The sequence below is a fragment of the Triturus cristatus genome, chromosome 11, assembly GCF_964204655.1.
Source record: "Triturus cristatus chromosome 11, aTriCri1.1, whole genome shotgun sequence".
In the NCBI taxonomy this organism is placed as follows: domain Eukaryota; kingdom Metazoa; phylum Chordata; class Amphibia; order Caudata; family Salamandridae; genus Triturus; species Triturus cristatus.
Genome location: NC_140594.1, coordinates 1,114,566,740 through 1,114,579,853, shown reverse-complemented (window position 1 = coordinate 1,114,579,853; position 13,114 = coordinate 1,114,566,740). Strand labels below are relative to the sequence as shown.

The 13,114-nt window shown below is 46.3% G+C and overlaps 1 protein-coding gene across 1 annotated transcript in view; it reads left to right on the top strand.

Moving 5' to 3' along the window:
• LOC146786126 (cytochrome P450 2J2-like) overlaps positions 1-13,114 on the top strand; it is a 169,276-nt gene that overhangs the window by 142,443 nt on the left and 13,719 nt on the right. The window contains exon 8 of the mRNA XM_085635626.1: positions 4,639-4,780. Within this exon, the coding sequence (XP_085491752.1) occupies positions 4,639-4,780 (142 nt within the window). The remainder of the gene's footprint in view (positions 1-4,638; positions 4,781-13,114) is intronic.

Genomic DNA, 13,114 nt, shown 5'->3' with positions numbered 1-13,114 from the left:
TTCAAACTCCTCCTTTCTGCCAATATGGATCAACAACATTCATATTTTGGGGTTTCCCATTTCAGCATTACTTTGAGAAGACATCAGTGCTTAATTTGAGTCCGTGGGGCACCGATACTTGGTTGGTTTCTAGTGCTCGGCACTGGCACTTAATTGTCAACATCGCACTTATGACAGTCTTCCACATGGCGGCGCTGCTCATCTAATTTAGAGAACAAAGGTTGTTTATGTACACAATATAGATTCAAAATTACTAATTCCTGCTTCCACAGTCATTGCTTTAGCTTTGGGGAACTGGAATAATCTGAACTGTCGCACCTGCAAGAGAGAGAGATGGTTGTCAGTTGTTTTGGTACCGTTATTGGCAGCGATGACGGGACAATGGGTGGTGCAAGCTGCAGTGGCCCAGGCACTTATTCTTTTACAAATTAAGCCCTTGGAAACATGGATATATGTATGAAACCTTGAGTTGCTTCGCTGCAGTATGAAGCCTTACCTCTTTTGTCCTTAGCTTGTTTTAGCTTGGCAGTTGTGGGATGCATGAAGGTTGTAAGGCTCTTCACTCCTCCAGCACGCTGTTTAGTGACAGGCCAGATAAACTGCTGAAAGACACCTGTGCAATAATGACACACACTCTCAGACTTGTGCTATTGTCAATGGATGGAATATTAAGGTCAGTGAAAGGGGTAAAAGCCAAGTTTGAGGTTACAAGTTAAGACTTAACAATGTTTGATATCTTTGTTTCAAAGAGTGTGAGAAATGGTTCACGGAGTTCTTCTGAGATGTAGAGTTCCATCCTGAGAAGGTCCCGCTGCGCCAAATCACAAAGACTTCATCCAGCTCACTGTGATGCCACCTCAGGTGAATCTCACAGATCGCCACATCCAGTGTCACACATCTCCAGGCATCCTCTGGAAGCCTCAGTGAGTTGGGTACTGAATGCAAGGATTAAGTCCACGTTTGTTATATCTCACTACTCTAGAGTGTATATCTCTGTGGGGAGAGGCTGAGTCACAGGTCAACGTCCACACCAGCCAGGTAACATGCAAAGGTTGCAAAGCGTATTACAGAAGCTTATTTTCCTCTTGAAAGCTGTACCCTTGATGTGATCAACATAACAACTTCATGTTGTTCCTTTCAGGGCACTGTACCTCTACAAGAATTTACTCGATGAGGAAAAGAGATCTAAGCCTCCTTCCTGCTTCACATACTTTTCCAATGTTTTCTTGGTTAGGATTGTAATTATCAAATGATTTGCTAATGTCTAGCACTGGCTACTACTAGAGTCCCCGTCTTAGATGACTTATGTTGACACAGGTGCCCTCACTGGTTCGCAGTACCATTTTTAGGTCTCGCCTACGCAGTGCGCATGCGCTGGCTTTAGCCTTCGCTCTGGTCATTTTCAAGCACACGCTCGTACTTGTGGCGGCATCCACCCTGCGGGAGCACGCAGCGGCGTGCTACAAGCACGAGTGCAGTGTTTAAAAATGAGCAGACTGTGCGCGCACATACGCACCACTCCCGGGCTCTCCTCCTGCTCACATTGACTATATTGGAGGAAGGGGGGGGCGCTAAGCCTTAATAAATTCTTCCCTAAAACGCATGCAATGGCTTTAACTGTTTTCAAACCACAACAGAAAATGGCTTAAACCTTGAAGGTTTTTCTGCTTGCTGCCATTTCCAATTTTTTAAAGTGTAACGGTGACGGTCTGATATCATTAAGTTATTCCTCATTTCCAACGCTTTTCTGGCATCTCCGCTTCCACTGCTTGGGTTTCGAGCTGTCGACTCGTGTACCTGTACCCTTCTCTATCCCTTTGCGTACCCCGACTGCCCCATGCCCTTACTAAATGTTGCTTTTGCGTTCAGTTTTTTGGTTGTCCCCTGCTGATCCTTGTTCCTGTTCCCGTAGCTTCTGTTCCCACCCCACTCATTTGAAAATTTGAAAAGAAAATCGCTTGCGGGCTGCAGCTGGCTCGTGCTTTTTCTCAAGATTTGAGGCACGTTTGTTTCCCTGTATAGACTAATACTCGCAGGAAAGGTGTAACAGTAAGTGACGCTATTTCTGGAACAGCATAATGTCTCTGAGCATCACAAGGCATTAAATTCCTCCAGCCTACAGTTCTGTAAGCAGGTGCCCCGTGTCCCTACTGATTCATACAATGGTTGCAGAGAATTTTGAAGCACAACGTTTAACGCGATTAACACCCTAGTGGAGGTAATGGCTGTCAGCAAGCTGCATATTAGATCTCACTTGTCTGTGGAAGACCTGGTGACCTTGCAGTGGGCCTAGCGCCTGCCCATCGCTTACAATCCGTCTTTATTGTCACACATTGGCTTGCTTTTTATTCGTTGCCTAGTATAGCTTTGACTTCCTCTTCTACCCTCTCTCGCTTGGTGGCACGGCTTTATTACTTGTGCCTTTCCACTTCTTACTTGACCTGCTTTTTTTCCTTTTGGTTAAGCAGACCATGAGTGCTTGTGTTGCAGCAGTCTCGCATGTCTCTTCCTAGCTGTGCTCTTGCAGTCACCTGTGCTTGTCACTGCTTCCTGTGGTGTGCTTGGGTGCTTACCCCACACCTCTCGCTTACTGCCTTATATCCCTCCGTAACCCACATCTTGCGCTCACTGCCTTATATCCCTCTGTACCCCACACCTCACGCTCACTGCCACAACATATCCCTCTGTACCCCCACACCTCACGCTCACTGCCACAACATATCCTTCTGTACCCCACACCTCGTGCTCACTGCCACAACATATCCCTCTGTACCCCACACCTTGCGCTCACTGCCACATATCCCTCTGTATCCCACTCCTCACACTCACTGCCTGATCGCTCACTTTACCCTGCCATTCATCTTCGATGTGTTCTCTCCCCTTCCACTCGTTCTACCTCTGTTCACCCCCTTACTTCTTTTAGTACCTTACTCCTTTCTCAATAGCTCTACTTCTTTTCCTCTTCAGTAACATCTCTCTGACACATCTCAGCACTTCCTTTATATCAACGCACCCCTCTACCTCACCTGTCTACCTCAGTCTTTATTATTCCCTCTTCCTCAGTTGTCTCTACCTGTCTCTGACACACCTCTCCCTCTCTCTACCTGGCCCTCTCTCATTCTACGACTGCGTTATTCTCCCCTCTACATCTTTGATTTACCTGTCTCTGCATCTGAATCTTTTTCTTCTACACCTCACTTCTTTGTCTACCCTTCACCCCTCAGCACCCCTCTGTTTGCCTTACTACGGTCTTTAACCGACCCACCTTTCAGTGCCTCCTCCCATTTCGCCTCCCTCCCTCACAGCGCTCTCCTAGAAGGCACCTGCTTCTCCCCTCACCACCATGCCTGCCTCTACCCCTCCTTACCTTTCTAACCAGCCTAACTTTCTACCTTCCTGTTATTCCTGGTAGTGAGCCTTTCATTTCACGCCTCCGGTTGTATTACCTACGCATTCAAATTGAGTAGGTCGTTGCTGTGCTCCTAACCCGACATCGAGACCCAGTCCCCTAGCCTCTCAACATGCCCAAATATAACAACAATCATTGGCATAGCCAATAGGTCTCGCCTTTGGGACCTGCTGCATAACTAAATACTTAAATGGTCCCAAAGGCGAGACCTATTGGCAATGCCAATGCTTGTTTTCCATTGTGATTCGCTGTTAAAGGCATGCGTATGTTGACCAAAACTGCTCCACTTTCGTAGATGTGTCCTATCACTAGCAGGATCCTTGACTGTTTGACACTTTTTGAAATGTTGTTTGTTAATGGCAATGTTAAAAAAATTATAAAGTGCAAACAAATGCCCAGAGGCGTCTAGGCGCTGCTAGGTTACAGAGATGGCCAGCAAAATTAAAACATGAAAAGTCATGTCTTCAATGCCTTGGGAAAGGACCGAAGGTCAGGCATTGACCTGATATGCAGGGGAGTGTGTTCCACAGTTTTGAGGCCCCTGTCACAAAGCTCCTTCTGCCCCATGAGGTGCGCTTTATTTTAGGAACAACAATGTACTTGAAGGGAGAAGCTTCTCTGTATGATACCACTTGAACCTGTCTTTAAGAACATTTGGGCCAAGATTGTGCAAAGCCCTAAAGGTGATACAAAGGGTTTTGAAGCTAACTCTCTGTTTGATTGGGAGCCAATGAAGCTTCTGTAAAGCAGGTTTGGCAGACTGAAGTTTAGGAATTCCCAACAAAGGCCTTGTAGCAGCATTAAGGGACTGAAGCCTGTTGATGAACTGCACTTGCATGTTAAGGTAGAGCCCGTTGTAGTAATCCAGTTTTGACAGCACCAAGGCTTTCACTACTATTTTCTGTAGAGATGGGGGGATGTAAGGGAGGATCTTTTTCACTAACTTGAGTGTATAAAAGAAAGCGGAGATAGTGGCATTCGCTTCATCACAAAGACAAGCTTGTTATCCACGAGAACACCCAAATTCTTTACCTCCTTGACTGGTGAAAGCAACGGACCTAGTTCCAGTGGCCAGCAGGATGGTGCTCGAAATGAGGTATCCCATCTAAAAAAGAGGACCTCTGTCTTGCTGGTGTTTAATTTTAGACAAAAACATTTGTCTAATTTACTATATTGCTATAACAAACCACTAACAGATCAAAGTATTTCACAGAGTTTTTTCTTTGCAGGGTGTATCTGTTCAACCAAATATATCCTCTGTCCTGAATGATCCTGAGCAATGGGAGACACCGGCCCAATTCAACCCTCGCCACTTCCTAGACAAAGAAGGCAACTTTGTAAACAGAGCGGCATTCTTACTTTTTGGTGCAGGTAATTCTTACAAAGCTCTCCAGTCTGAAGGGATGCATGGCTTCATGAATGATTGGGAGCAGGATGAATACATCTGTTTTATTCATTATATATTTATGTACTTTTTCCTATAGCAGCGCTTTACCAGGAACGAATCGGTGAGCTCAACAAATAACTTGCAAAGACTGAGTACAGAGTAACCTGTAAGAACCAGTGCAGGACAGAAAATATTGTAGGGGGAATAATAGGTGTTTTTTTAGAAGCTCCATGAAGGTGAGTAAGGCAAATTTGATGTTGATGACTGGAGGGCAGAAAGGGGTTGTAGAAGGTACTTGCAGCTCCAGAGAAAGTTGCTTTAGTGCTAGAGATGGATCAGTGACCGAATATCGGAAATACAAATATTGTGTGGACAGAATGTCGTGTCAAAAATATCAAGGACTAGAATATCAAGAGGGTAAGTGCAAATGTGTAAGTATACATTTTTTTTTCTTAACTCCAGATCTACATACCTTGAAGATATATATATTGTCAAGGTACATATATGTGGAGTTATATATAGTAAAAATGTACTTACCCATAGAAAATTACCTTCACAACATTCTTGTTCTCGATATTTTTGACACAATATGCTATCCCAGATATTTGTGTGTCCGATATTTTGTCCAAACACCGCTAGAGTTGTGTTTAAGGCAGGAGTTTCCAAAAGTACAGAGTTCTAGCTCCGAAATCCCCTCTTCGCCTCACCAGAGTTGATAAGGAGAGTTGCAAGATGAGGAAGGGGCTTGAGGTCGATGCCTTGTGAGAGAGACATCCAATGTTGCATTGGATCCTTGAATGGAGAGCCAATAGTGTTCCCGCAGAACTGGAGTCATGTGGTCAGATTTCCTTGTGGAGGTGACCAGACAGACAGTTGTAAGAATGACAGATTCACAGAGGAGGGATAAGCTGTTGGGAGACCCAAAGGAACTGCATTTGGGTAGTTGAGGCGGTAGATTATCAGGTTTTAGACCACAATTCTTAGTAGGTTAGGGATCAGAAGACGATTTAAGTTTTCAGGGTGTAAAGAAAGTAATTAGGTGACTGAGCTAGTTTATTGATGCAGAGGATAAGGGTAGGTAGCTGAGGATGATAAAACAGAGGGATTTTATAGTAGGTGAGATAAGATATTGAGAGAGCATTTGTTTAGTAGGATTAGCCGGTGGCATATCTAGACCTTTTGTCCCTGTGTTTGACGCCCCACGGTGGGCGCATGAAAGAGTAGGGGGGGGTGCTGGCGATTGCTGCATTTGCTGCCCGCGATGGCCGCATGTAAGAGTGGGGGAGCCCGCCGCCCCCCTCGCTGCGCCACTGTGATTAGCTCCTGTATATAGATCATGCATATTAACAAGGGCTGGCTCAGTTCACTACAGCTGTACTTCATTTTGTGTGTGTACAGTGGTGTACACAGCGCCGGCTTTAGGGTGGTGGGACAGTGCACCACACCAGGCGCCAAGCCAGGAGGTGCCATCTGTGCTCCGAAATCGGTGCCATTCGCATTACGCATACGTCTGTACGATTGTCCCTCTTTCAATTCCATGACTTTGTTCCTCTTAAAAATCAGAAATAGAGAACAGTGTGAACAGATCATGCAGGCCTGGATGACACAATCTTGTAGCCAGCCCCTGCGCTGGAGTGTATTAAGTATTTGCTCATTCGGGACTGCCAAGGAGGCAAAGAAAAACTCTTCCTCGCAAGCTTCCTGCTGGTGATTTTATTAATTGATTTCGACATTGGCAGTGGCACAGAGGGCCAAGTTCCGACCTCTGCAGCATATAAAAGGTCAGATTGGCTGATCAGCAGCAATTGATCTTTAAAGTAGACAGACACGGAAAGGTCCTCTACAAATGAATACAGACTATAATATATAAAGTCCTATTTAAGTACTGTGTTCAGGCCATTGCACAATTTTTTAATGTGAACAAATGCCTGGTATTTTATTTCTGGTTAAGTTGGCAACTATAAGTGCATATATTTCTGCACTTCAACTACTGCTTTATCACTTCATTAAGTAAATTGACGAAGGAGAGTAGTGTAAAGGTCCCAAGCCAACCCTTAGTATAGGCCTGCTTGGCCTGGAACACCCTGCCTTAGAGTACTGCACACAGACACTGGGTACGGGTCTTGCCGAAGAGCCACAAGCTATTCTCTGCCCTTTATTTATACCATTCGGCCGAGCCCAGTCTCCTGGATGAGTGTGCCATGAAATGTATAGTAGAGGCCGGGTGGCACGATACATCCCTTCCAAACTTTATTGATGTAAAACAACAAATCAAAATAACAAACACAACTATGATGGCATTTAGTAGTCAGCCCTTTCTTTCAGCCACTTTGGATGCCACTTGCAAAGTCTCCTAGACGTTGACTGGGTTGGGACGCAGTCCATATCTCCCACTACCTCCGATGTCTCTTTGGCTTAGGGAGCTATTGTCCAAGTTGTTTTCAGACCCCAGTTGTGATGATTCAGGACTTATGGCCATCTCTGGACTACTTATTGACGTCCCACTAGGCGAGTTGGTCTCTGACCACTCAAGCTCCTCAGTTTTTTCTCGCTCACCATCTCCTTCTTGGACCTGTTGCTTGACCGGACGTCTGTACATTTACGATTTCCCATTTCTCCTTCTCATAGGGGTTGCGATACTTCCAACCTGGGTGATGATCACTTTGTCACCCACTCTCAAGTCTTGGATGACTGCACCTTGATCTTTTCAAGCCCTTTCATTTGTGGTGTTCTGTTTGTCTCAAGCCGCCTGTGTATTGATGACATCAGGTTCCCGATACAGGCTGGCTGGCAGCACATCTCTCGTGCTCTGTCTCATGATCAGATCATTGGAGGCACACCTAGATGTACTGTGACGGAGTCTGCCAATATGCTCACAGGAACTGGTATAAACAGCACTCCATGTCTTCACCCTGGTCCACCCCAATTTGGAGCGCTCTATTTAGTGTCCTCATAAGACGCTCTGCTTCACCATTTGCCTGTGGCCATTGGGGAGTTATCTTTCTGTGCCTTATGTTCAATTCTTGCAAGTAATCCTGAAATTCCTGACCGTGAAACGGGGGTCTGTTATGGATTTTTAATCTCATCTGGGAGGCCTAATGTTGCAAAGATCTCTTCTAAGGCCGGCCTGACATTAGCAAATGATGTGGACCTCGCTAACTCCACTGCTGGATACTCTGAATGACTGTCAAGGAGTACTGCGGTCAGACTTCCACCCGGAAAGCTTCCAAAATCCAAGTTGACTGGCAACCAGGGTTGCATTACTGCTTCTTCTGTGGTCAGTGGCACTATAGGGGGGGTCTCCACTTGTGATGGCACAAGAGTGGCAACCTCTTACTTTTTCATCGACCATCTTATCCATCCCTGGAAACCATACTTTGTGTCATAAACAAGCCTTGGTTTTACCAATCCCTTGACATTCAGCACTCACGCTCAATTCATCACTTACCTTCTACATCTGGGTCATGACCAATTGATCTTCCACTGTCCGCACTTTGATGCCATCCAGAAAATGTCTCCACCCCTGATTCTTAAGGACCTCCTTCACTTTCTGTATACAGCTATCTGCCACCATTGCTCCAAGGATCTCTGTTATTGAGAGCGCTACTGGTCATGCCACCTCTACAACCATCTTTACGAATGCCTCTGTGCCTTAATTCGCTTTTTGATCATGGATAATGTTTGACCCCTGTGGGTGATGGGACAAATAGTCAGCTGTAATGCTTGTGCCCAGGCCTCTAAACCATCTCAAATGCACACTGTTGAAGTTGAACTGCCAACCGATCAATCCTCGGGATCCATTACAGGCAGTGCCCATGAACAGAGTAACTATTGGCTTGTGATCCATCACCACTATGAATATCTGTCCACACAAATGGAGATGAAAGTGCAGGCACACCCAGCGCAGTGCTTTCCTCTTCCATGAGTGCTCGGCTGGTGTATGCAATGGGCCCCCACCTGCCAGCACATTTCTCCAATAGCAGCTCTGCCCCCAAGCCCACTAGGCTTGCATCGACCACCAGTTTTGTCTTCTTTTGAGGACTGAAATATGCCATGGTGGCGTCAGGCAAGAGTTCCATCCTTCTCGGCCTTGAACAACTGCGCTGCTTCACCAGGCCACTCCCACTGTGTGTCATGTTTGGTTACAGCCCTTAGCATTCTGATAGAGTCACTAATATCAGAATGAATCGTCTGCAATAATTAGCCAACCCTTAGAAAACTTCATACCTCAGTTACATTTAGAGGTTCATCAGCCAATTTGATAGCTTCCACTTTCTATGGATTAACTTGGAGACCCTTTTGTACAAAGGAATATCCAAAGAAATTCCACTCTGTTAGTGTAAAACAGACACTTTTAATGATGAAGTGTCAGGCCACCTTCCGCCAGGCGCAGCTCTCAACTTCACATGATGCTCTTCCAAAGTTTTAGAGAAGATCAGAATGTTGTCAGTTACATTGATCACCCCTACTCAACCTGATTGCTTCTTGGGACACCTCTGCGGCTGAGGAGATCCCAAAGATGAGCCTGCGATATTGTCGCAACCCCACGTGGGTAGAAAATGCTGTGATGTATCTACTTGCTTCGTCAAGTAACAGTTGGTGATATCCGGCATTCAAGTCAAAATTGTATAACCTTTGAGCGCCATTTAAATCTGCTACGATTTCATCCACTGTGGGCTTGATATTTCTTTCATGGTGAATTGCTCTATTAAGTAATCTAATGTCAACACATAGTCTTGTAGCCCCAGGTTCCTTCAGCTTTGGGGCAATCACAAGCAGAGACACCCAAGGGGTGGGCCCTGATACTTTTTCAATGACTTTTTTGAACTCTTCCTCCATTCATCGCAGAAGGAAGGAGACTTTTCTATGTCATAATGCAACTGGACATATGGGTTTGTTAATGTGTAGCTTGACCTTTACTCATTTTAAACATCCTAGGCCATTAAATGACTCTGGAAAGTCCGCCAAAGTGGCCTCAGCATGCGATTGATAAATCTGCCGATCAAAGAAAACAAACCCCAAATCCTCAGCCGTATGGCACCCTACGAGAGTCCCAGTATTTCTTTTGGTCACATGAAACGACTAAGTACTATCATTCCTTCACTCTCAGCTAACACCTCGATTGCTCCTTGCAGGGAAATAGGATCCTGTCCCCCATATGTGTAAATCTTCACCTTGGTCGGTACCAGCTTAGGGCGTGGTGTCAGTTTCTGAAACTGTATGTCGTCCATCACATTCACCAAAGTTTCTGTATCGATCAAAGCGGAAATCCTGACACCTTCAATGGTGATATGGCACAGGGGAGGCGGTCTTTTCTACTGCTTCTTACGCACAACAAGGGAGATTGTGAATATTTCTTCATCTTTGTCATCTACCACACAGCCTCCCTCCAGGACCTTGTGCTCTGACTGAGTGTTGCCAGCTTCATCATCTTCTCCCATTTCCAGGAGTTTGAGAGTGGGTCGAGCCGGTCTACAAAATCCTGACCCAGTCATGCTACTAGCGCTATGGCATACTCGTGCAAAATGGTTCAGCCAGCCACACTTGAGAAAGGGTTTCACCTGCACCGGACAACCACTTGCCAACTTGTGCATGCCCCACAGGACTTCTCACCTGACTTCGGACAACATGTCTTGCTAACCCTGGCCAGTCTGCATTGAATGATTTCAACTTTCTCTTCTTTGACCTTTTTCATTCTTGGAGATGACACCCCTGCCGCTCCTCGTGCCATAGCCGCTGCCATATCTTCTGCGCAACTATACGCTAAATCATGGGACCTTGCTAGGATCAGCATTTCATCATGAGATATTCCATGTTGGCGCTTTATCGACTTTCTCAAATTCAAGGACCAGCATCCTTGTATGATTTGCGCTCTGATCTTATCCAGCCGGTCAATAGTAGTGCACGTGCTGGCGAGCTTTCTAAGGCGTAGGTAGCAAGCATCAACTGATTCATTCTCCTGCTTGCCCGCCTGCCTCAACTCATACATCTCACAATCAGGATTTAACTGTGGATCAAAGTACCTGTTGAGCACAGCCACCGCTGCATCAAAATCACTGTTGCTCCCAGTATTCGGAAGGTTTTCAAACACGTCACAGAGTTCATCACCACCCATGTGAAGCATCATGGAGCGCTTTACAGCATTATCAGTCACTCGCATTGCTCGAAAATAATTGTCCAACCTCCCCAACCACTGTCACTGTCTGCCATTTGACTGAAAGGTGGGCTCGCTGCCACTGGCGCATGCGCACTGTGTTGATGCATGGGCGGAGCATCCGCCAGGCGAGAAGAGCCAGAACTCTCATTGGGTGTGGCGCCCTCTCTCTCTCTCCCAGCATTCCTATACTGAATCCACTGAGTACACTGGGGGCGCCTCCCTCTAGGCTATGCACTCAACTCCACCCCGGTGATCTGGCCTCTTGCTTCCCTGGCATCTAGCACTGCTTTTTCACCACTTACACAGGGACACAGGCATGGAGTGTTGTAGATCTCTCACCTCTTTCATCTGTTAAGCAACTTGCACGCTAAATCCCCACTGTCCGCTCTCACTGGGCATTCCGCCACGGCCATGCCTGTGTGGGCCACCTCCAGAGCCGCTAATTCTGCTGGTGCATATCTCCTCACCAACGCCTGGATTGTGTCCTGCACCTCAACCGGTACACCTGTGGCCATGCAGCTTTGCAACTGCTCCCCTCGAAGGACCTGTGTGTCCACGAGGCCTGCTTCTGCCTGGCACAGCAGCAACACTTCTCTTTGGCAAACACTACTTGGGGGCAGGGCTCCATCCGCTGCCTTCGCATTCACCGACCTTGAGCGTGGAAACACAGCACTTCTCTGGACAGTCTGGAAACACCCACAGCACACTCAGCGGGAGTAGGGGGCCAGGGATCACCAGCTGCCACTTCACATACCCTCACATCAATGCGCGGAACAGCTTTACACCAAACAGTACATGGCGGTGAAACCTAGTCTGCCACGCCACACTCCGCACTGAGAGGTGGGCACTCTTGCAAAGAGGGACCTTCGACCTTGTCGCCAGTGTAAAGGGCCCATGTCAACCCTTAGTATAGGTTTACTTGACCTGGAACACACCGCTTTAGAGAGCTGCACACAGACACTGGGTACAGATCTCACAGAAGAACTGTAAGTGATTCTTGGCCCTTTATTTATACCATTCGGCCGAGCCCGGCCTTCCGGGTGAGTGTGCGAAACAATGTATAGTAGAGGCCAGGTGGCACTCTGCACGTAGCTTCCATTGGTGCCACAGGTGTAGTGGCAGCAGGATCCAAAGGCTTGAGGACCCTACTGAACCATTAGTGCTGTATTACATACGGTCAACGGCAGGCAGGTAAAGGGCCAACTTTAAGGCAGTATGTCTGGTCCAGCCTCACCTGGCGCTGAGCTCAGTTTAAAGAATTCCTTGTGTCTCCAGCAGTTCCTCATGGGCAGAGTTCTTTGTGTGCTTAGCAGTTTTCAGGCAACAATAAAAATGTCAAGATAACTCTGGTGATTAATGTTCCTGCTCGAAATTTGTCTAGTGGCAGCTTTGACTCATCCAAAGTAGCGCACAAGGTTAACATGCCTGATGCAAATAACAAGCAATATGCATATCACAGAACTGTATTTCATGTTGATAGATCAGTGGGTTACTGCTTTTGTCATAGAGATCCTTTATTACGGGAAACAGCCGTTACAACACATGCTTTACGACGCATGCTTTTACCCCGCATGCCTTTACAACGCAAATGGCTTATGGGGAGGTATAAGGTGTTGGATTTAACTCCAACACCTTCCCACTGTTGCACACACTGGAGTTGGAATAGTAAATTATACTATTCCAACATCCAGCGCACTCCCAAAAGCAAGTTGTGGTAAAACTTTGCATTGTAATGGCATGTGGGATAAAAGCATGTGTTATAACGTCATACAACCCTTTGTTACTTGCAGTTCATACATTACCAGTGGCAGCTGGTGATCTTTGAAAGTGGTGAGACGCAATATCGGACAGGAATTCCCCCATTAAATATTTTTTTGCCTCATTCATACTCACTCCCCCAAACATTTACTCTCTTCCCCCTCACTTACTCGAACTCACATTCTCATTTATTCTCACTCATACTCTCTCCGACTCACTGTTACATACAAACATACTAACCTTCCCTGGTTCTTATTCTCACTTACTAACACACTTGCACACAATCACTTATTCTGGGCCCTGGTGCAACTGTACATGCTGCACTATTGATATCCACACCCTTGACTCACCTCTACTCTCTCTCACAACCTTTAATCAACATCTCCTTCTATCACACTCACAC